Source organism: Podarcis liolepis (genome assembly GCF_965112155.1).
Source record: "Podarcis liolepis genome assembly, chromosome: 9".
In the NCBI taxonomy this organism is placed as follows: Eukaryota; Metazoa; Chordata; class Lepidosauria; order Squamata; family Lacertidae; genus Podarcis; species Podarcis liolepis.
Genome location: NC_139564.1, coordinates 17,182,193 through 17,207,539, shown reverse-complemented (window position 1 = coordinate 17,207,539; position 25,347 = coordinate 17,182,193). Strand labels below are relative to the sequence as shown.

The window sequence follows — 25,347 nt, the reverse complement described above, 5'->3', positions numbered from 1 at the left end:
GACTTATTAAGCTTCTCATAAGAAGCAGCTGCAGTGGATGCATATTCTCTATAGACCAGGTTTCAGGCAGAAAGATCTCATTTACCTCCTCCTGTCAGTGTGAGGGACCTGGTTTTCATGTTCTGCAAAAGGAGATGGAGTGTATCCAGCTTGATTCCAGCAACACCTGGTGGCTTTTTACTTCTCAGCCAATATACTGCCGTAGCAATCAGGGCTGGCTCCATGTTCTGGAGGTTCCTCCAGTTGCGTCCTCCCTCTTCCTCTCCAAGTTACCCCTGCCTACTTATTTCTCCTCCCTCCCTGGGCCCAAACCACATGGAGGGACTGTAGACAGTGCTGCAGGTAGACAGCGATGCAGTATCTCACTCTAGTTATTGACTGCATGCCCAGAGACTGCAGGTGAGCAGAGGCAGCTACAGCTAAGAGGATGAAGGGCAGGATCAAATCTCTCTGGAGACTGAGTATAGGTCCCCTACAGGGGTGTAGGTCTAGTGATGCCTATTCTCTAATAGCCCTTGCAATGTGCAACTTCTCAACATTATTTGCTAAGACAGTGACACCCACAATATTCCCCAGCTGCTACGGTAGTTCCTGCAGAATCTATTAAATGTTCAGAATCTAATTGGCTGCAGCATACATTTCCTCCCATAATTTTATTTTGTGATGCAAAGCCAGCTCCTTTTTCAAGGAATCTAGGGGGTAATTTAGGAGTGGAATCTGTTTTAGAAGCGCAGCTGGAGCAGCATGTAGTCTAATGGGTCACTTGTCATTGCCTGTGGCACCTCTATTGCTCCAAAGGATCCTGGGGGGGTTAATTCAACCATGCACATTGAGAGGCACCCTTAAGTTCCAGTTTCAATCTCTGGTATCTTTCGTTTGAAGGATCTGGTAACAGGTTGATGGGAAAGCCTTTTCTGTGCCCGAGATACTGGAGAGTCACTGGCAGGCAAAACTGACAATACTGAACTCGCTGGACAAACAAAGAATCTGATGTGGAATAAAGGAAACCACAAATGCTACAATGTTTGTGATTATGGTGAAAAATCAGTACAGGAATCACACTGTTAAGGAATAGTCCAAATGAAACACTTTTCTGCATGAAATCCGTATTTGTTTCGGTATTTCAGTAAGGTGTGTTGATTCTATGAGCCATAGAGTTCAACAGTCCCCATCAGCCTCCCTCTATCACACTAACAAGTATCAACACATGAAATGTTGAATTTTATTGCAAGGCCACTGAGTAGCATTAAGTTTTCTTTTGCCACTCATATAGAAGAATCTTTTATTGAGCTTTACCTGGTCCAGAAAACATAGGTCTGTTTGTTTTCTGGCATTGCTTAGAAGAAATACATTGCAACTACCTCTTGACTTTCAGGTCAATACACCAATGACTTTCAGCATTTTTTCAGGTTCAGGGTGCCCATTCTGACCTTAAAGCCATAAGTGCTCTGCACTTGACATCTTCCTCTTTCCCCTGATTGAACACATACTGTCAGGTTCTACCAAGTTAGGAGGCTAAACTGACATCAGATAATAAGAATACCTTCTTAGTGATGGCTTCTGTTTTTTAGAACTCATTTTCTCTGTGCCAACTGGTTAATGTGCGTGCACACGCACGCACACACACGCGCACACACGCGCGCACACACACACACACACACGCACACACACACACTGTGTGAGAGTGTTTATTCCTTTATATATTTAAATCTGACTTTTCTTTATTTATACACCTCTCAAAGCTTCTTATATAAAAACAGAAAAAATAATAATAAATACAGCAATTAAACAAACAAATGCTTTGTAGCATCTGATATGTTCTGCATCATTTCCCCTTTATTTTAACATGATATTCATTAAATACATTGTCATCCTCTTGTTTTGCTATATCCTGCTTAGGGAGGCTTATGGATGAAAAGCAACTTTTCAATAACAAGCAATGATTCCCCCCCCCACGGATTTTATAAACAAATTCTTACATTTCTATCCCACCTTTCATCCTTCATAGACCTAAGGCTGCCTTTCTCAACCGTGGGTCCCCAGGTGTTGCAGGGCTACAACTCCCATCATCCCTAGCTAGCAGGGCCAGTGGTCAGGGATGATGGGAGTTGTAGTCCAACAACATCTGGGGACCCATGGTTGAAAAAAGCTTTCCTCGGCCAATTGGTGCCAAAGAAAGACAGAACTTTTTTTATGTATGCTACTACAGCAGCAAGAATACTCATCGCAAAGCATTGGAAGACTCAAGATCTACCCACCCTGGAAGAATGGCAGATGAAGGTGATAGACTATATGACATTGGCTGAAATGACCGGCAGAATCCGTGATCAGGGGAAAGAGACGGCGGATGAAGATTGGAAGAAATTTAAAATCTATCTTAAGAAATATTACAAAATTGATGAATGCTAAAATGTTGAGGTTTTTAGAAAAAAAAAGGAGATTACAGCGACAAAAGATTAAGTAAAAGAAAAGAATAAATAAGGAACAAAGTTGATAAAATTAAGTTTAGGATTTGCTGAAATAATTTTGGAAATTGGGATGTAGAAAGGGGAGGTTTGGGGGAGTCGGAGGAAGTGAGGTTTATGAAAAAAGGATATGAAATTATACATGTTTGTTTGTTTGTTTCTTTATTTGTTTGTATTGTTTATAAAAAATTTGTAAAACCAATAAAAAATTAAAAAGAAAAAAGAAAAAAGCTTTCCTAAGGTATCAAAACCTACTTAGTTATAATTTTTGTTTCACTTTATAAGTCACTCTGGGTCACATTAATTTTTTTTTGGGGGGGGGCACAATCAATCAGTCCAGTGGCATACATGTGGCTCCCAGGCAGTCAGCATCCAGGCACTGACCAGACTCAAACCTGCTTAGCATCAGCAAAGTGGTGAGCTCATGCGCCTTCAGGCCTTAGCCATGTGGTTTTTGCCTAATATGAAACTCTGGCACCGTGTTCTCATGCCTGTGACAAACAACAGATTCTCTACCCAGTGAGCAGATACCAATGCCAAGGAAGCCAAAGCTCACTGTAACAGCAGAGTATAATTCTGCAGTGACAAACATTGCCAGCCACTTTGTAATATATGCCTCAGAGAAGACTGATGTTGTATCGCCGCTCCACCAATGCACAAAAGCTGGATGCTCTCCGTATTCCATTTTGTCATTTAATTTTATATACTAATTACACCATATATCATTCCTTAATGTATCCACATTTGAAAACAGAACACAGATAACCAGTATTTATTGTAGAGGGAAGTCTCTTTTCATCCTTGCAAAGAACTTTTTCTGTGTGCGCGCATAATATGAATGAAGTCCGAATTAATTTGCATAGAAAATTGTTTACGGGCGTGCACACACACCTCTGTATTAAAACAATATATAGAAAGATCCTGTATATGTATATTTTGTAGATGTAGGATGAAACCAAATAGCCAGTTAAGTTTATGTATGGTCACAAATTAAAGGTAACACTCAAATATCCTCTGTGAAAGCCACACGTCTGCTGGTAATATATTTTGCTGTTTACTCCCCCTGTAGCTGCAGACCCTCACACCACATCACACACTAGCCTAAGGAGTCCACCAGCTACTCAGAGAGCACAAATGGGAATAAATTAATTGGTCCATGCCTGATGAGCTTGCCTGTTAAGAGAAACTCACTGATCTCCACAATGTGGTAACCAACCATGGTGGTAGGTGTTGGTGTATTGCCAAAAGTGTATTGGTGGTAGGTGTATTGGTGTATTGCCAAACTTGTAACAAGCCTTGAAGCATGACCTTGAACAGTTGGGGCATGTGGCAGGGCGAGACCATCTCTCTCTCTCTCTCTCTCTCTCTCTGTGTGTGTGTGTGTGTGTGTGTGTGAATGATGGTCAGTGGCTGAAATAATATGTGAAAGTTTGAAAGCATCTCTCTCTGGCTGGATGGCTGAAGAGAGCAGAAATCTGTATATAGTTCTGTTTCTTATTCTATATGTAGACCAGTAGTGTAATGCAGTTTGTAAATAATTAAGACTTTAAGAGTGAATGGGTGAGGTGTTTATTCCTGTCAAAGGAATTCACCAAGAGAGGGCTGGACTGCTGCTGCTGCTGCTGCTGCTGCTGCTGCAAAGACGAAGGAAGACTTTCTGAGGAATTCTGAAACAAAAAGAAAAGGAACCCCAAAAGTTGGCACACTAGGAGCCTGCCTACCATTGCTCTTAGGCACTGAGAGTTGGCCGTGAGCCCTGGAAGCTCATGCAACACCATGCAAGCTCATGGCTGCTTAGTGGGGAATTGCCCTGATGTGAAAAAGCAGCCAGTGCCCAAGACCCTTCACATTTGTCCAATGTGGTTAACCCTAACTGAAGTCAATTTATATTCGTTTTAAAATGTACTGCTTATGATACAACAGATCCAGATTTAGCGCTGACCTATTGAAATCAATGGAATCATGACTAATTCCAGTGCCATTGATATCACTGGGTATGCTCTAAGCACGACAAAGTCTGAATCCAAGCCCAAAGAAAGATAATAATGTATGGAAACAGGGAAAATAAAAGCATGTCACTAGGAAGCACCACTGATATTTCACCACTAGATCCGCATGCACAGCCGCATCAGAACTGTTGCCGTACAGGAGCCGCAGAAAGTTGCAGCTTTCTTCTCACCACTGATTAATGCATCTTGATACTGCAAGACAACTGTCAACACAATCTTCTAAAGCAGAACAACCACTATTTATGTGTCCAGGTAGTAAGTAGCCCTTTCAAAGGCTGGCAAGTCCCCAGATATTTAGGGTCATAAAACCTGCATGAATCAGAAGTGAATGATTAAGCAGGCTCCAAGCTATCCGCTTTGTAACAGGTACCACCAACTTTATTTATTTATTTACTTGGTCCCAGCGAGTGACCTTGTCAGTTACGAGCAAGTTCCAAAAGAAAACAAGCATTGCCTCTCGCTTACCAGCTCTTCGCGCAGTTGGGAAATGAGTTCATCTCTCTCCTTCAGCTGAAGCTTCAGCGCCGAACATTCATCTTTCATTATATCCTATAAAAACATCAAAAGAGATGTTATAATAGACTTTGTGCTTTTCCTTTGCTCCTGACAAGAAAAGGCAGCTTCACACAGTGCAAGATAATTACATCCAAGTAATGAAAGTCAATGCCCCTCTATCATGTGCAATATTTTTAATAACATAGTCTAAGTTTGCAGGGTAAACAACCTAATGCATCCAAAGATATTATATGCACAGAAATGCGAACAGCTCCCTGTGTGTTAAGCCCGTTTTGTTAGTGTCTGATTCTTTTAAGCCCTTTATTGAAGCTCCTGTCAGGCGTCTCTTTATTTTAGTGAAGGAACAGATGGCCATAAAATTTCATAGTTCTGTTCACACAAAACAACACTACAGAAGTTTCACTTCGGATGCATTATTGGAATTCCTTTATTTAAAAAAATAAAATAAAATCAGACTGCAGATGGAAAAAGCAGGAAGATGCACATGTAGGCATTCGACAAACAGGAAGGAAGCAACCCTTCCATGAAAGGAAATAAACCAGCATGACAGGCAACAATATTGCTAGCAAGTCAAATGTTGTGGCCAGTGGCTGATTTAGTTTTCTTCTAAATGAGATTCAAACAACACAGGTCATGGGCCAGGTTGGGCAAAAGGCATGAAATTAAACTGAAAGAAGGTGTCCATGAAAGTGCAAAGGCTAGAAATGAAAGCAAGGTTCTCAGCTATCAGGGCGTATCTGCACTACAGACCTAAACTGGCACGACAATCATTTCCTCTTCCCAGGAAACATCGGGAAACTGTTGTTCTATTGATTTATTTCATTGGACATATAGCCCCAACATTATCCCATCTCAAAACCAGTATGCTATATATTCTGTTGTCTCCTTCTCTTCTATAGGGGTATGGGATGGGACTGGATATTGCTAAAGAACACCACCAACAAATTGCACTTGTTTTGTATTTTGACACATGCCCTATTTTGTGTTAATTTTGTTGTTTTCTGGTGGTTAGCGGCTTTGGCCTTCCCTTGGTAATGAAAAGTGAGTTATAAGTCATAGGTGCTTTAAATGAGTCAGACCACTGATCCATTTAGAACAGCGTTTCCCAGACTTGGGTATCCAGCTGTTTTTTTGGACTACAATTCCCATAATCCCTGACCACTGAGCCTGCTAGCTAGGGATGATGGGAGTTGTAGTCCAAAAACAGCTGGATACCCAAGTTTGGGAAACACTGATCTAGATCAATACTGTCTACTCTGACAGCAGATCTCCATAATTTCTGGGAAGGGATCCTCCCCAGCCCTACCTAGAGATACTGGAGAATGAACATGGGTCCTTTTGCATATAAAACAAATGTTCTACTGAGCGATGGCCCTTCCTCAATGAATGTAATGAAATGAAATACATTTTCCATAATTATTAGGGGGGGGGGAAGTCATCACAGTTAAACTGGTATCAAAGCTATATAAGTCTGTAGTGAAGCTATGCCATCAGAATACTACAGTGGTTTACTACTAACAAGTGCATTGTTTTATTTATTTCTGTATATCTATATTCCACCTTTCTACCATCATGGAGCCAAAGGTGACATGCTCGTGGCTCCCAACTGATCAGTCCGAGACAAGTTTAGCTTCAGCAAAGTGGAGGACTTGTGTGCCTTCAGACTGTATCATGGGACTGTGTACTGATATCAGCTATTCAACCTAGAAAATCAGAGGAATAATGTTTTTCCAAGAGAGATCTATTAAGAGCAGCAATAGTATGTGGTACAGTGAACCTAATGCAAGTGACATCACATGTTTAAGTGACCTTTCTCATAAAAAAACATCCTTCTGATGGAAACCTTTGAAATTCAGATTGCATTCTCTCTCTCTCTCTACTTCCATGGGTCTACTCTATGACAGCTGGATATCAGCCAAGAAAAACATTGTCAAGGAATGCAATTACTTTAAGAAGCACTTATTTCACCAATGAAATGCCATCAACAGGAAAGCAATAGAGCAAGGGCATAATGAGATGAGCGTCGACAGTGAGCAAAATGATACTACGCACAGTCTACAAAGCAGCAACATCAGTGTTAAAAGGCAACAGTGACGCATGAGAGCTAGTCGTGTACTTTGAATGGCCTAAAAGTAGCAAATGCCAGGAAACCTGAGGTGAAGAACAGGTCATCATTTCAAGGCTTGCTGGTTCTGGACCATTACTGTCAAATACATCACAATATGTTACAGAAGCTTTTAAGGTGAAGGGGAAAAGAAAGACACAAGCAAATAGATTCATATTAAGGGCAGGGAGCGGGGGAGAGACTTGCTGGCCACCAGCAATTCTACTCAGTGCCAGATTTACATATAAGCTAAACAAGCTATAGCTTAGGGCCCCACTCTCTTGGGGGCCACAAGAAAATTTAAAGGGGAAAGAAACCCTGGATGTATATTTCCAAAATATAAGATACAAAACAAATAAAATAAAACCTACATACAGCAACAGTGTTTTGTGTTGTGTAGGCTCCTATTTGTTATGTGCAAATGGCTTTAGATACCTATTAGGTCCATAAATTACCATATAGCATACATTCAACACAAAAAACAATGACAATTTGTTGCTGACAAAGGACAGCTGGACATATACAGGGCCCTATTACCTTCAGGAGCTTTGGGCCAACAACAAGCTCAAATACATTTCCTGCAACGAACCAACTGGAAGGGACTGGCAGGGCTCCAAGGAGTGGGTGAAACAGGTAGTTGGGCCCAAGGCTGATTCAGAAGAAGGGGGCAGCGATTTATGGGATTTTGTGCCTGCCACAAGGCAGGAGACAGAGCTGGAGGATGGGGAGGGATCTGAGCAGTCGGAGATGGGGGAGAAGGTGCAGGGTGCAAGGCAGGAGGTGGAGATGGAAGAAGGACAGGAACTGAGGGAGAGGTGATGCCTGAAGGGAGGGGGCTGGCGGAATCCCCTCCATCTGCACCCCCTAAGGACCAGGAGGGGTTGAATAGGCAGGCACAGTAACAATTTGTGTACCTTTTTAAAAGTCACACATTTATTTTAGCACCTAGCTTTCTAGTAGTGCTCTATTGCATCAGTCTAATTCTGCCGAGCTAGAAGTGTGCTGGAATGTTTCACATCTAATTGTGAGTGGTGATGGTTGTTTCACATCACCTTGAAATGGGGTTGGTGACGGCACACTCTATATATGCATTACCAAGAAGTATCATTTTAATTTCCTAAGCTCTTAAAAAAAAAAACTTCTGTATACTTGGGGACAAGCAAACATATTGTGCTTACACCATAATCAACAAAGTAGCATAAGCAGACTTAACCTGGTGCTACAGGAAACAAATTTACTACAATTCTGTTGCCAAAGTAGAACAGTAAATTTAGAACAATATTCCTTAAAATATAGAATGTTAAGCAGACTGTTTACTGGCTTAGTGCAATCCCTGCTGTTGAGAACAGATTTTACTAAACAAGTGTTATTAGAAAAAGGAAAAAGAAATAGCATAGATTCACTGGATGGAAAAGAATCCCGCTGAAACCTTTCCCGCTGAAAACTAGAAGCCCGGAATGCCAAATATAATCTTTTTATTTTTTATTTTTGCACTGAATTCACACCGCTGCTACCTCTTACTGTGCATTATGAAAACTTGGCATTGCGAAAGAAATGCATGCTTCAACACATATGTTAATACCCGGTAAGAAAATTACAATATTTAGCCAATTCCATTAAAAAAAAATGCTAGGCTTCTAATTCATTTGATGGCAGGCTGAGGAAAGGAAAGATGCTATTCTTTTCATGAGTTCAAGATTCACCTGCATCTCCCTGAAATGTAGAGCTGGGAATTCTGTGGGTTTTCAACAAGTATTTCAGTGTGGATTTTCCCTCAAAATACATTCTTATGTGCCTTCCTCCAAAAAGAAAACTGCGAAGAACTGCATCACAACATTCAGAGAAGAATGAAATCTGGTGGATAACTATGTTCCAATCATTACGTTACTGATCAGGTCACTTTGTATGAGAATTGGAAAATATCAAATTCTGAAAGTATGATTGCTGCAAAATGCTCACCAACTTCAATAACTGAGGAAAAAAGCTGTTATTTAAATCTATCCCCAAATCTATCATTGATAGAAAGTAACAGGCTTCATGAATCTCATTAGACCAGGATGATCCTTTTAGATGCTAGAAGAAATGCCCATCTTACACCCTGTTTAACATCATTCCATTTATTTATTTGGGACGCGGGTGGCGCTGTGGGTTAAACCACAGAGCCTAGGACTTGCCGATCAGAAGGTTGGCAGTTCAAATCCCTGTGATGGGGTGAGCTCCCGTTGCTTGGTCCCTGCTTCTGCCAACCTAGCAGTTCGAAAGCATGTCAAAGTGCAAGTAGATAAATAGGTACCGCTCTGGCGAGAAGTTAAACGGCGTTTCCATGCGCTGCTCTGGTTCACCAGAAGTGGCTTAGTCATGCTGGCCACAGGACCCAGAAGCTGTACGCCGGCTCCCTCGGCCAATAAAGCGAGATGAGCGATGCAACCCCAGAGTCAGTCACGACTGGACCTAATGGTCAGGGGTCCCTTTACTTTACTTTACTTTACTTTAATTTGACTGGCACGAAGGAGACTTCAAAAACAGCAGCACTTTTTTGCCATCAAACATCAATCTTATACTTAATCTAATTACTGTGTTCTTAGCTCAGATGGGATAGTCAGTGGTTATATGGCACAAACGGCTGTACAACTTCTACACACTATGCATTGCCATGAAATAATAAAACCTCATATTATAGGAACCGGAAGACTGGGAACATTGCACGTCTATATTTTAAAATTCAAAAATGTCGACACAAATATTGTTTGGAAATGTTTCCAGGGTCCTTCATATGTATGGTAATGCAAAGTGGTAAAACTATTCCATCAAACACACTAAAAAGAATAAGCTTCCACTTAAATTGCTATAAAACCAACACATCTCTATACACAGGGGCAATGCATTATGACTGTAGCAGCTTCTGAAATCTAAACATATGTCGGATTCGAAAGCTATTGCTCAAATGAAGACTTGCATCATGTTAGAACAACAAATATCAAAGCAAAAACACAATACTATTTAGAAAAATCCCCAGAAATGTTGGCTTTAATGTTGTGCATATAAACCTCTACATATTGCTTTGCTGTTGCTTTATACTAATTATATTTTTGCCAAGAAACACACATGAAGGTGCTGAGTTAGCTGTTCCCATATCTGTTACATTCCCTTCCCTTCATCCCTTCCCATCCTTCTTCTGAGAACCTATGTCCTAGATGGAGTTACCCTTTTTTTTTTTTTTTTTTAATCTAATCAACAACTTTGAAGGAAGTTAGTATGAGTGATCATGACTGATGTTAGTATGAGTGATCAGGTCTCAGTCCAAATTTCTATTTAGGACACTACACTAATTCTCATTGGTTTCACCAGTGGGACAGCCCAATGAAAGCCCAATATACTAAAGAGTTTAAACGTAAAGGTAAAGGGACCCCGGACCATTAGGTCCAGTCGTGACCGACTGGGGTTGTGGTGCTCATCTCACTTTATTGGCTGAGGGAGCTTCCGGGTCATGTGGCCAGCATGACTAAGCCACCTCTGGCAAACCAGAGCAGCACATGGAAACGCCGTTTATCTTCCCGCCATAGCGGTACCTGTTTATCTACTTGCACTTTGACGTGCTTTTGAACTGCTAGGTTGGCAGGAGCAGGGACCAAGCAACGGGCGCTCACCCCATGTTGGGATTCGAACCGCCAACCTTCTGATTGGCAAGTCCTAGGCTCTGTGGTTTAACCCACAGCACCACCCGTGTCCCACTAAAGAGTTTGGTACCTCACAATTTCCTGTGCTGTGAGGAACTTTCACTGCCACCCTAGGTTCTTGACTGCAATTAGAATTGGGACTCATATAGATAAAGATGTGAACATATTATTATAGGTATGCAGAAGTGAATGGGCAATATTTGCAGCTTCGTTTTTGTTTGTTTTATGCAAATGACAGCAACAATAATATCTTTCCTTCTATTCCCCCCCCCAAAAAAATAATAATCATGGAAAGTTAACAAAACTGAGTAATAAGCAATGTAACAGTTACAGATAGGTAGCTGTGTTGACCAACACATAGTCAAAATCAAAAAATTCCTTCCAGTAGCACCTTAAAGACCAACTAAGTTAGTTCTTGGTATGAGCTTTCGTGTGCATGCACACTTCTTCAGATACACTGAAACAGAAGTTGCCAGATCCTTCTATATAGTGAGAAGGTGGGGAGGGGTATTACTCAGAAGGGTGGTGGGAATGGGTGATTGGCAGATAGCTGAGATGAGCCTGTTGGCGACTCTTAACGACTGCAATAGGTCTTACAGGAAAAGGCAAGGGGTGAGAAGGTGAAAAATGGCTTAGTCATGGCTTAGCAAGACAGACCCAAAAAAGAAAATAACAGAACACCTCTAGTCATCACATACAGCTCCCAAGTTAAAACAGTACAACACATCATCAGAGACCTACAACCTCTCCTGGACAATGACAGTTCTCTTTCTCAAGCTCTGGGAGGAAGACCTTTCATTGCCTACAGACAGCCACCCAATCTTAAACAACTCCTAACCCACAATAATACTACAACCAGACTTAACACGGACACTGGCACCAGAGCCTGCAATAAACCCAGATGCCAACTTTGCTGCCACATACACCCGGACAACACCATTACTGGCCCCAACAACATCACACATACCATCTCGGGACTATTTAATTGCTCATCGTCTAACATTGTGTATGCCATCAAATGCCAACAGTGTCCTTCAGCTCTCTATATTGGAGAAACAGCCCAAACCTTACGCCAAAGAATAAACGGACATAAATCAGACATCAAGAATCACAAAACAGAGAAACCAGTAGGAGAACACTTCAATCTCCCAGGACATTCTATACAAGATCTCAAAGTAGCTGTTTTACTACAAAGGAATTTCAGAAATAGACTGGAAAGAGAAGCTGCTGAATTACAACTCATTACCAAACTTAAAACCATGGAGAGACCTGGTCTGAACAGAGACATTGGATTCTTATCTCATTATACATGACTAAGCCATTTTTCACCTTCTCACCCCTTGCCTTTTCCTGTAAGACCTATTGCAGTCGTTAAGAGTCGTCAACAGGCTCATCTCAGCTATCTGCCAATCACCCATTCCCACCACCCTTCTGAGTAATACCCCTCCCCACCTTCTCACTATATAGAAGGATCTGGCAACTTCTGTTTCAGTGTATCTGAAGAAGTGTGCATGCACACGAAAGCTCATACCAAGAACTAACTTAGTTGGTCTTTAAGGTGCTACTGGAAGGAATTTTTTTATTTTAAGCAATGTAACGTACTGGTTGCATTTTCTAAATAAAATGCAATTTATGAACTTTCCATGTGATTCCAATAGCTATTGGCTTAGAGAATAATAACAATACCTGGTGAGACTACATTTTCCAGTGCACAACACTTCACAAACTGCACTCCAATTACATCCTGACCTTACATTGAGATGTATTTTTCATTGGAAAATATATTTTTGTTAAGCTAATGTAATACTTCACTGTTAAGTTTTGAACAGCTCTATCAATCTTTAAATATCACTGATTTTGGATAAATGTAGACAATGTAATTCCTACACAGTCATTAAGAAGATGATTACATCATAAAATATGTGGATTTAAAAAGCTATATTTAAAAAGAAGAGAAAATTAATATATTTGGATTTTAAAAGCTGCTATGCACGATCGTGTGTGTGTGTGTGTGTGTGTGTCTGTCTGTCTGTCTGTCTATCTATCATCTCACTAGAATCTGAGTGAAGACTTTTACAATACTATAATTTTTAAAAACCTTTCAGTTGGAAGGAGAGGTAATAATTTATTGAGACAGAAATGTGATTATGTTCCTTAACTTTGAAACAGCGGTGGCCAACTCCCAAGTGACTGTGATCTACCCCTTTTGGGGGTTCAGGTCAAGGTTGTTGAGTTTAGGCTGCAATCCTAAACTCACCTTAAAAAGTAAAGTTAAAGGACCCCTTACAGTTGAGTCTAGTCACAGATGACTCTGGGGTTGTGGTGCTCATCTCACTTTACAGGCTGAGGGAGACAGCATTTGTCCACAGACAGTTTCTCCGGGTCATGTGGCCAGCATGACTCAGCCATTTCTGGCGCAACGGAACACCGAAACCAGAGCAGTGCACGGAAATGCCATTTACCTTCCCACCGGAGCGGTACCTATTTATCTACCTGCACTTCTGGCGTGCTTTTGAACTGCTAGGTTGGCAGGCGCTGGGACCAAGCAATGGGAGCTCACCCCGTCACGGGGATTCTAACCGCCGACCTTCTGATCAGCAAGCCCTAGGCTCTGTGGTTTAGACCGTAGCGCCACCCACCATAGCTAAACTCACCTACCTGCAATCAAATGCAATGGGACTTATTTTGGGGTAGACATCATTGCACTAGTCAATGGAAGCTGGCTGATTAGGGTGTGTGGACCACTGCCCTACTAACTTCAGTCTGTCTCCAGCCAGCCCCCATCTGATTCCTTACTTACAACCAGACCTGAAGGTGACAGTGCATGTCAACTGCCTCCTCCGAGGTCTCAAATGGACCTCCACCACATTCTTGAGTAACATGAGAGGCAAGGAGGGACAATGTGATACTGTCACTCGTTTCTGAATGCTAAAGTATCTTTAGCAAGCCAGGAATTGTGCATCTGGACCGGGCCAGTATGTCTTCATCTAAAGCATGTTGAATAATTGTTCCAAAGTGGCAACTGAAGAAGAACATCATACATTAGATTGTGTCAGGAGAGTGTTACATAATCAGCAATGATGGGCTGATCAGGGTGCATAGAACCAGTGAACAGAACAATAGATTTCAAACATGCAGACACCCAATATTTAGTTCCTGAGTTGATTTGTTGCTTATTCATTCTCCAATAATGTGTGCCAAACTGTAATTTAATCAAGAGACTGAAGCCCAGAGTTTGCCTCTGTCCTCCTGATAAACAAGAGCTAAAGCAGGAACCTGTTCCATAAATCTTATTTATTTTTGTGCTGAAAGTGTAAGATTGAAGGTTAATTTACAAAAGGCAAGTTTAAACAACTAGTTGGGGCAAACAAAGACATCTTTTACTTATTCTACACACCTCAATATGTGCAGCCAACAAAATGGCACACACTGTTAATATTTATATCAAGTGCTACGATGTTTTATTGCTACCAACAAAAATCAGCTTATTACTTCTCTTTCTTAGTTATTTGAGCCAGCATACATCACCTTACACTTAATTTTTAAATATATCATTTAAGACACAGTGTGCCTCAATGCTTTCTAATTTTAACCCATAAGACCCACAATAAATGTGATTTTCTTTTTTTAAAAAAAATCACCCTGAGGTAACTGCCCTTTTTTCAGGCCTAGAGTTCTCTACAGACAGACCTTTGAAGAGGTCCAGCTAGTGGACTTGGTGAGCAAGAGCGGCTGGATTAATGAGCTCATTATCATTCATTAAAGAGTGTTGTGTGGATGACTGCCTACTTTAATTAGTTTTATTACTGAAGGAAATTGCTTCATATGCCAAGCTCATCGACAAGCATGCCTGGAAAACATTAGAGTAGTAATCAGACGATACGAGGAACCGTTCATTAGTCTGTATGGCTAAAGGCACATATTACGGAGCAAGGATAGTATTAAAAAAGATGGACATGGCAGCATCTGACATAAAATAATTTATCAGATCTAATAATTCTGGGATGAAATGGGCAGCAATGATTCTAAAGGAAAAGATTTAGTACAGCAGAGGTGTTGATATGGCACAGAGACGGCTCTTCCTGTAATTATGGCACATGCTGACAGTAATAGCTTCTGAAGGTTTAGCAGGTCAGATAATAAATCCTAATGCAAATCATCCATGACTCAAATATTCTAATGAAAATGTTAATTAGTAACCGGAAGCTCTGCAAAAAATGTGTGAATGTGCTTCCCATACCCCTCCTTCAGAGCTGCAAACAGTCGCCCACACAAACAGATAGAAAGGTCTTCTTTAGAGCATGCTGAATCATTGAATTCTGTAATTGAAAAGGAGAATCAGAGAAAGAGATACCACGATGAAAAGGTTTTGGAGGGCTGAAGAGGCTACAGCCTAGCAACCATGAGCTAAAATAAGGGAAGGAGGCATTAAAGAAAAAAACCCTGGTAACAAAACTGTTTTTGTTTTGGCAATAAAATAAGCTATAGGTAAACACCATCATTTATATAAATTTATCACAAACTATATAAAATGTATCAAAGTGACTTACAATTGTCAGAAACATAGAAATGCAACAGTTTCAAGCAACAGCAAAAGAAGAAGCAACACTATTTACTAAATGTGCTCATCCTGCAAAATGAAAATAAAATAATGGCTCCTACTCTACTTAAAGATGAACCCTACAACAGGCTAGGGTATCATCATACCATATGATCCCAATTAAAAACTAAATGTCTTGGTACATAGGAACAACAACATTTGGTGCCTAAACGTTTATAATGATGGATTCAGGCACATCTCTCCAAAAAGATAATTCTACTGTTATGGAAACACCACCGCAAAAAAACTGTTATTATGTTTCCACCCGCTATACCTCTTTTGGGAAGCCTCTGGTGATGAATGCAGGGTCTGGGTAGATTCATGTGGGGTGATGCAGTCGCTAAGTTATAGGTTAAAACCAGCATACAGTGGTACCTCTGGTTACGTACTTAATTCGTTCCGGAGGTCCGTTCTTAACCTGAAACTGTTCTTAACCTGAAGCACCACTTTAGCTAATGGGGCCTCCCGCTGCCGCAACGCAATTTCTGTTCTCATCCTGAAGCAAAGTTCTTAACCCAAGGTACTATTTCTGAGTTAGAGGAGACTGTAACCTGAAGCGTATGTAACCCAAGGTACCACTGTACTGAATTGAACTGAGTTCAGAATCCAATCGACAGCCACTGAAGTCAGGCCAGCATCAGTATAGTATGTTCAGATGTCCTGGTCCCAGTTAGCAATGTACCTGATGAATTTTGCACTAGCTGCAGTCCTACGTATATCACATTGCAGTAATCTGGCCTAGAGGTTAAGAGCATAAACAGAAGCTAGGCTATCCCTGTTCAGAGAAGGTTGTAGCTGGGTAACCAGCTGAAGCTGAGGGAAGGCATCCCATGCCACCAAGGCCACTTCTGCCTCGTGATAATAGTGCCCCCAAACAGTGTGCCCACTCAGTTAGGAGGAGTGCAACCCCATGCCGAACAGGTTGAACCTCACAAGCCAAAGACTTTGTAGTGATAGTAATTTGTCTTCAGTATTTGGTAATCAGAGGCATACTGTATAAGCAGGGTAACATACTGCTCAGTAAAAGAAATAGAATTGTTCTACGCCCCATATTAAAGGGAAGAGTTGCCATTTAGTGGTTAGAGCAATTGTTCTGCATGCATAAGGTCTCAGGTTCAACTGAGGGCATCTCTAGGTAGGGTTGTGAAAGTCCTCTGTCTGCTGTCAGTGTGCGTTGACAATACTGAACTTGATGGATCAAAAGTCTAACTTATTCCTATGTTCCTGTGAAATGCTGCTGCTTGTCTGAAATCTTTCTTTTACTTGTTCACAACATATTATGCCTTTTTACCATTTACTTCAATAGTTTCCACACGTCTCCATCTTAAGATTCTTTACTAAAAATGACTCCACGGTCATCTCTGTTTTTGCTGTATCTGGACCCCTGTTTTGAAATGACACCTGACTCCTATATTTTCATTTGAGTGCCCCTTTATGCACATCTTTCAACCTTTACTTTATTTTTCCCACTTGAACCACCTTCTCCCTTTGCTTCCTTCACTATGGTATCTTGTCTTTTTAATTTTTGTACTGTGTCTAACCATGTTAGGCACATGGACAATGGTGATGAGGTTTCATTTTTAGCCATCAGATCCTTGTGTGGCTTTCTGCTCCTCTGGAGAATGATGTAATTACAGCTATGTTATCTTCTTTAGATCCAGATGAGAAGGTAAGGCACTTGACAAAACAGGGCAGCTTACAGTCAACTGATAGGGCACTCATCCAACTCATCATAGTGCAGTCTTATTATGCAGGCAACGTCTATTGAATTCGACATGATCCTTAAAACAGCTCATCCTCCAAAGACAAAGAAGATGAATTACTCTTTCTTACGAGCTTCACTGCACTGGCTCCAAGTAGTTAGACTTCATAAATGTTTTATAACTTTATATTGTACCTATTTCAGTATCGATGGAATGGCAAATGAGTCACTATAAGTTACTGGAAGAATGTGTGCATATTGAGATGAAAATGGCATGAAGTATAACAAAACTTTCCTTGGATTTGATACAACACAGAGATTCAACATTAAATCTAGATGGGGATTAGCATAGCATAGCACAGCCATAATGTTTGTTCTTTAGTTTTGGGGTCAGGCCTTTCAAATTAAGTTAGTAATGTGGCACAGAGATCTACTGTTCAAATAGAAAGGTCTGAAATCTTACCGATCCCAGGCAAAATAAATAAAAATTTCAGTGAAATTGGTCTAAAAGCACGCCGAGCTTTTGCTCATATAGACAAATGTTCTGAAATGAACAAATAAAACACTAGCAGCAAGAAAACTAGATGTGAAAAACTATATAGTGTATTCTACATGGATTTTCTTAGTGTGGTTCTCTGGGCATTCCAGGATTCTGTCAAGATAAACACAATAGCCAGGCAATCATTATGAGATAAACCCAGAGATTTGATCCTCCTTAACCTGAAACTGTAGCTTTTGTGGCAGGAATCAATATCAGCAAGAGGAATCTCACAGTTACAATGTAATATCTGTATTTATTTTGACCCTTTAAGTAACCCCTGAAGCAAAAATAAGTGTTAGGTACAGTGTTAGACCAATATACAAAAAGAGTGTGATATAAATGGGAATTTGATGTGTCCTCTTACTTCATAAAGTGGTGCAAGGGAATGGCTCTATCCTTTCTTCTTAAAAACCCATTGCCTTGAGTTTTCTCATTAAGAGGACTAGGAGCCTGATGCTTTTCTCCATGCTTGTTTTCTTTTTATTCCATGCTTTATTACATTGCAAACCTGCTGGAGTGCCCCCCTTTTGTTTTAATCAGTGTCCACATTGGAGACTGGGATATTTGGACAAATGAGGCCTTGCCCACAGCCAGCCTAAACCTGCCTCCCTTTTTTCTTACAACCAATTGAGGGGGTGGCACTGATAGTCCTCCTCCTCAGTCTCACTGCTGTGCTTGTAGAACTTAGCAGGGGGAAAGATGGGCACAAAATCTGAATTAGTTGGCTCTGCCTTTTATTGGTTCCATTGGCCTCCCTACTAAGCCCAATGGGCACCAGCCACCACTGTGTGTACATCACCAAGTATGGACTAGGTATGTGAAGAAATTAAGATAATGGCAGCCCTTTGTATACAGGTATACAAATATTGTATTAAAACCTAAGCAGTACCCTAAAAAGTTAATATGACAATGCTTGTGGTCTGGAGGGACTTGTATGCTGGGCAATGCTATCTGCTGCCATCACCAGAGAAATGGGCATGAGGAGGCTAAGCTGAGCAGGCTTAATAATTACAAGAAGCTGCTTTATACTGAGTCAGATCATTGGTCCATCTAACTTAGTACTGTCTGCACTGACTGGCAGCAGCTCTCCGGGATTTCTAACAAGGACCTCTGCTTGGAGATGAAGAGTTTGAGACTGGGAACTTTCGCATGCAAAGTATGAGTCACAGCTCCTTCCTAATGACAAGCAGGTGAGTTGGTGAACCATAATGTACTGTAAGTATGGCAGGTATGGACAGTCATGATAGCAGTTTGGTCTTTACTCAAGAGAATAGTTGTAGAGACGAAGCAGCCTGACCAGAAACGAGGTTTCATTTTGCCAGGAGAAATCTCATTGGCCTCTTATGTCACTTGCTAAGCCGTTGAACTCACTCATCACAACAAAAATGATAGGGGTTTTAGCACATATTGTCCCTTTTGGTTGTTGTAACCTGACCTCTGAATGTTTGTACCCTAAAAGCCAGGATATAAATAACTTAAATAAATGTTATTGCCCTCCATAATGGCGCAGAATATATGATAGAACAACCATGCTAGCATGTTTCAAAACTGCCTGCAGTGGCAAGCATATGAAGACTGAAGCAGATTGATTTTACTAGTGAAAATAAAGGTGGTCATGTTGTTCATCAAATATTTATCTTGTCCCATAGGAGCTTCCTTCTTTCGGCAGCCATTGCCATGCATTGGCCTGACAGATGCATAATGTCATAACTATCTAATTACTTTGGGAAGACTATTAAATGTGACGTCAAAATCTGTTTAAATAATTCTGCTACTGTTTTAATGCACTTGGACTAGACATCTTCCTGAAACCAGCAGGGAAGCTCTTAATCCCATTTGCATGATCCTCAAAACTCCCATCCTTAAGATAAAATCATCAATGGCTGATGAAGATGACAGGATTATTGCAACTGCTACTCCCTGTTTGACATAGATAATAAGTGCAGGAAATGAACCTTCCATTCATGTATTAACTACCTAACAGTTGCAGTGATTCGGAAGACTGATAGATGTCATGACTTCACAGGATCACACAACAATGCACACAGAAAGTATCACAAAGATCACCAAGTCAACACCATTTCTCAAAAGGGACTTATCCACCCTCTTTTTAAAAAATGGAATAATGAATCTAAAACATGAGGGCAGTAGCAACATTTTTTAAACTGTGACAGATGAAGTGTTGTGGAGGGTATGTGTGTTTCAAGAAACCCTGGGGAATACCTTCCAGTGAGATTTAGGTCACTGAGGACTGGGCTGTGCGTGCATTTTGCTCTTGCCAGAACAGTGACCCGAAGTAGGGTTCTTCGGTACTTTACTTTGTTTCATGTAAACAAATGCAACATATCCACCCACATGTTTGACCTATTTTAGCCTCTTCTATTTTATGATAAGCCTATTAATTTACATAGGGCAGCACATCTAAAATGTACACAGTTCAAAAGGCAGCGTGAAGTTCATGAAAACAATTCCAGATCTGCACTACCCTCCCATTAATTGAGGAGCAGCTTTCATGTTTTAGAGGAGAACCTGAAAGGCAGCTTATTTCTTAGGTCAACTAAATGGCAGAGGGTATGCAGTCACCCTTCCCATAACAGAGTGATTACATTGCTAGATGGAAATTGATTTAGTTTTTGTAGCATCAAATATGAAATCAAGAGTCTCTGAACCAGATAGCATGACCGAAAACCCCACAGGTATCCTTATGCAATACAACCACCATAGAGAACCGTTCCTAACATCATAATCACTGGGAAAGCTTTTGTTCAAGTTGGCCCTGCAAGAGGACATTTATTACACACTAATTTACACAAAACTCAAGGGGATGGGTAGCTGTGCACAATGGGGCTTCCCTGCTTCTCATCCCCAGGACCACTCCACTCATGTAGCAAGGTGAGGCGATGGCCCCAGGTGGCAGGGTCCACACAGGCAGCGAGTCCCAATGTTGATCGTTATTCCCCATTGTTCTTGGCTTCACTCTTTACTCCCCCCTTCTTCCTGGTGGGGAGGAAGGCACTGTTTTGTGGTTCTCCTCAGGTGCCAAAATGTCTTCGGCTGGCCCTGCTCCTCCCACTGTGCACCCCTTCTTAAATCTCAGCGAGATCAGGAAAACCCTAAGTGTGCAGATGGAAGAGAACAGAGATCATTCCATCAGGTAAATGCTTGTGCTGACAGAGCAATCTTCTTAGCGCTACTTTGAAGTCAATCCCATGGTCCACAGAACAGCATACCAAGGACCAGAGCATATAATGGATCTCCTTCTCTCCCTGCAAAGAGGGAAGTCCACTCTCACAAGCTTTGCCTTGCAGGTGTGGAAACCTCCATTGCCCTTGTCACTCTGCCATAGGTGGTAATAATGAAAAGGGGGCATCCCAGAATGGATCAGTGGACTCTTTGGATATGTCAGATCCAAAACCCTCCTGCTGTTGGGGGTGGGTGGGTTGCAGTATGTCAATACTGAAGTTGCAGTACTTGTTTTCCCTCCACACACCCACACAGCACAAATCTGCTGTGACTGGTTGAAATTGGCAGGGCTATAGATTTTGCAGTTCCTGCACCTCATAGTCTCTTCTCTCCCCTTCCCCTGTTGTAGGACTGCTCTGCTACCAATATAAAGTCCCTGCATTAGCATGCATACAGGTAGAAACTAATAAGCAACCTTCCACACCTCAAATATATATTTTAACAACCAATTTCTTCTCTTGCTTTTTTAACCTTAAAAAACCCCAACTGCAATGGATATTATTGTACAGAATACAACAGATTTTTATTCAAAGGCCAATTTATGTAGCTACTAGTAAGAACAGGAACCATGTTGAAACTGTAAATGTGAAGCACACACACACAGAGAGAAAAGCCCTTAGAATAGTTGCTGGAAAGCTGCCAGAAGTATACAAACCCTTGGGGGCAATGGGAAGGCTCTAGGGGGCTTTATGACAAATCTCCCTTGATACCTGGAAAAAAGGGTTTCCAAGGGTGCCAGTGGCTAGCTTAGAACAGTCTGTTTCCTCTCTCCTGAGAACTCAGTACAAAAGAATGCCACAGAGCTCCCTTGTTCCAGATAATAGAACCCTCAGAGAATTGATATAGCAATAATTTACTCCTTTACTCCTTCCCTTATTCACAGACAAAAGCTTTCCGTGGAGTACTCTCATGGTGAAAATGGGCAATGGTGATATTCCCAACGGGTTTTGGTGTGGAACAAAAGCCACCTTCCCTAATGGAAGCAAGTGCCTTAGTTTGCTCTTTCAAATCATTAGCGCAATAGCATGGTGTTGTCCCCTTTCCATCCATAAACTAGAAAAGTAAAACCAGCACACACTTTGCTGTTTTTAGGAATCTCTAGACTCAAAGATGATAGCTGGCTGTTTCCCAGAGGGAAGATGAACTGATGTCTCTGCTTTCATTCTAAAGGCAGATAAAAATGTTTTGCTTTGCATTTGGTAGCTTTTTTAAAAAAAGGGGGGGCGTGATTTCTAATCTTTATTTTAATTTTTGCTTTTAGAATCATATATTGTGCACTGCTTGGGTAAGTGTTCATTAGACAGTTGTATTACAGAGTTGTATTCAACTAAGATTTACTCAGCGTAGGTTCAGTGAAATTGATGGACCTAAGTTAGCCATGGCCATTATTTCAATGGCTCTCCTCTGGAAAAAAAATTAGCTGAATACTACTACTACTACTACAACTACTACTACTACTACTACAACAACTATTACTACTACTATTACTACTACTACTACTACTACTACTAATAATAATAAAGGATGGCTCCCTTCAAAATTCATCCCAAGTTTTGTGTCAGAAGAGACCCCCAAATTATTTAAAAATTTAGACAAAATTTCCGTAGCAAGTCAGTAATTTCCAACATTAACACCACCAACAGCATACTCAGGAAAACAATAGTTTACATTTTATCTTATGGCCCCTTTAGATATTACTGTTCGAAAATGTGAGTAGGTTAGGTAGGCAAAATTTAAAAAGAAAAAAGAAACAGCCACAATATCAGAATCAGAGAGGAGGTGGCTGGTTCTTCTGGTCTCCATTTTACATTCATTAGTTCTGCTTGCCTATAATCAACTTTATTATTCCTTTTTTTTTCCTTATGCAAAACGTCACTTAAGGCAGTGCTTTCTGGATTCATTGAAGCTGTCAGCCAGTCATGATTCCTCATATGCATGAAATTAAGTAGAACTAAAACATCATGTTACCCATAATATAACCTGTCAGTCTGCTGAAAGCTCCGTTATCTTCAGGATGGAGGGAGACTGATTATAAGATGGAGCTGGCATAGAGATGATACATCAGATCCATCTTTTATAAAAGTAAAAATCCAACACTATGCCAATTCACCTGTTCCTAGCAGGGGTTGCCAATGTGGTTCCCTCCAAGTATTGTTGGACTGGAACTCACAGCAGCCCCAATAAGTATATCCAAAGGTCGGGAAAGTTGAAGGTTGTTGTCCAACAACATATATAGGACATAAGGTAACTTAATTTTGGTCACAGACATCGCCCCATGCTTGCTACTTATTGCAGAGTTGCATCGCTCTCATATAACCATAAAGCAAGCTGTTCCTCCTTCTAGCCTTCAGGAGATTTATTCAACCTACCTTGTACCAGAGCTGAAAAATGCATTAATCTGTTGAACCTCCCATTATGCCTTGATCCATCTCTGCCACTACAGGCCCAAGTGACCTCTCCCATTCAGCTTACTACATGTCCCTCACTCAAGCAAGCTCTTGTGCGAATAAGGCAATTATACCACTTCTGGCCTGCCACACATGTAAACCTGTCCTCCAGTTCCTGCCCTCTCACATCAGGAAGCAATAGTCAATCATCTGTGGGGATAAAACAGGAAGGAAGCCTTGCTGTCACTGCTCCATGAAGTGCCCATGGCTCACTGGCTGAAGTCAGCTAGTCTTGGAAACGATGCCCCTTCTCACAGGGCAGATGTTACCATTTTTCCTTTCCTTGTTCTTGGGCTTCCTCTTCCTCCTAGTCCCAGCTGCTTTTGCACAAGGGTAGCGTCACATTTAGCTTCATGGGGCCAGAACTAGCATGGGGCAAACTCCATCACAGGAAGCTGACTGACTGCTCAGCATCCCAGAGCTTACTAGCTGACATCATTTGGTCCTGTTTTCCAGCCGCACAACCCTTTCCCTCTCTCATTGCTGTTCCTGGAAAAGCAAGCACCCAGAATTCTCAGGAACCAGCAAGAATCAATGTTGCCATTTCATTCTTCACATCTCCAGGGCTCATCTGCCTACTATTCATGGCTGTTTTTACTCCTAATTTTCTAAAAAGCATCTCATTTGTTATTTATTTACTATTAAATCTATATCCCTACCCTTCGTCCTGAAGGTGCCCAGGGCGGCAAACACACAAGAGAGAAAACAATTAAAACATCTAAAAGCATCTAAATCTAAACTATCTATGCTTAAAAAAATAATCAATATCCATGTTGAATAACCAACCTGTTAGTGCACTAGTTTGTTTTCAAAAGCAGGATAATACTGCTTCATTTCTATGCAAGGACATGGCAAAACCTCAAGAAAGCATGATCTTCAAGGCAAAAGAGTGGCAGGCCCTTGCAGAGTAAATAAATATGGATGCTGATCAACTTCCCGCCTCAAAATTTATATGCTGAAATCATCTGCATGGTTGGTATGCACCCAGCATCTCTAATATCTGCAGTGCTGATCTAGAAAGCTGAAGTGACAGCTTCATAATATTCAGTAATTTTTTTCCAATTAATTCCCATTTACTCCAAGGACCTCTCTGAATGAGAGGCACAGACTGCTTTATAAAGAGATAAAATCCAATAATAATTTCATTTTAATTTATGGAAAGATAATTCTGTTTGTCTTGTCACGATAACAAATTACCTTTTTCATTTTTTTGCAAACAAATCTTGCATTCATCCTCATACAGCAGGGATGGCAAAAGAAAACAATAAAGCTACTGATGATCCCCAATCCAGACTGGAAAGGCAAGCACAGAATAACGATTGATGATGAAACTGGGATTGAGGAAAGCCAAATGTGTATTAACCATAATATGCTGGAAGTTCATAAATCAGAAGCAGGCAGGCAGAAACAATATTTGGCTCTTCTCTCTTAGTATGCTACCTCTGTTATGGGTCCTTTGTCTCCTGCCCACCTATTGCCACATGCATGCTGATCTTCATTTTACTAATTCCTCTATGTTCTAAAATACAAAAGTTCTAATGCAGAGTTTCTGACATGACTTAAAGTGGAATTACATTTCTGCCCCTTTCTCCAGTATCCTTCTTAAGAAATAGTCTTGAACACTCAGCAAAACCAAAACAAGACCAACCAAAACCACATTTCTTCAAACTTCAGGACATCTAAGAATGCATACAGAAGGAATGTAACTTTTTTCATTTTATATACCAACTTCAGGGAGACCTGTCCTAAAGTTGTGCACAGGTAGTATATTATACCCACAGATCTTAGTAGGGTGCCTAGAACATGGGCAGAACAATCCGACTGAGTCAGGAAATGGAGAATCAAATGCAGACAAACTACCAAATACAAAGCCTGGCTGAGCTCACGCTGGCAGGCAGGTGGGTCAACATGCCTTCGGCCCCTTCCATCTTTGTTGGAAATGGGCTGGGTGGGGGCCTGGTGGGCATCATACATCATAGCTTCAACGGCCGCCTCCCCCAGAGTGCTCAGCCTTCTTCACATGATGCTATGTATATTTTTAGG

At 41.0% G+C, this 25,347-nt stretch overlaps 1 protein-coding gene across 8 annotated transcripts in view; it reads right to left on the bottom strand.

Moving 5' to 3' along the window:
* Positions 1–25,347, bottom strand: part of CCSER1 (coiled-coil serine rich protein 1) — a 704,602-nt gene that overhangs the window by 325,087 nt on the left and 354,168 nt on the right. For all 8 annotated transcript variants that reach the window (XR_014515539.1, XM_083458653.1, XM_083458656.1 and 5 more), the window contains one exon: positions 4,940–5,023. Coding sequence is in view for 7 of the 8 variants with exons in the window: in XM_083458653.1 (XP_083314779.1) it covers positions 4,940–5,023 (84 nt within the window). In the remaining variant the exon portion in view is untranslated. The remainder of the gene's footprint in view (positions 1–4,939; positions 5,024–25,347) is intronic.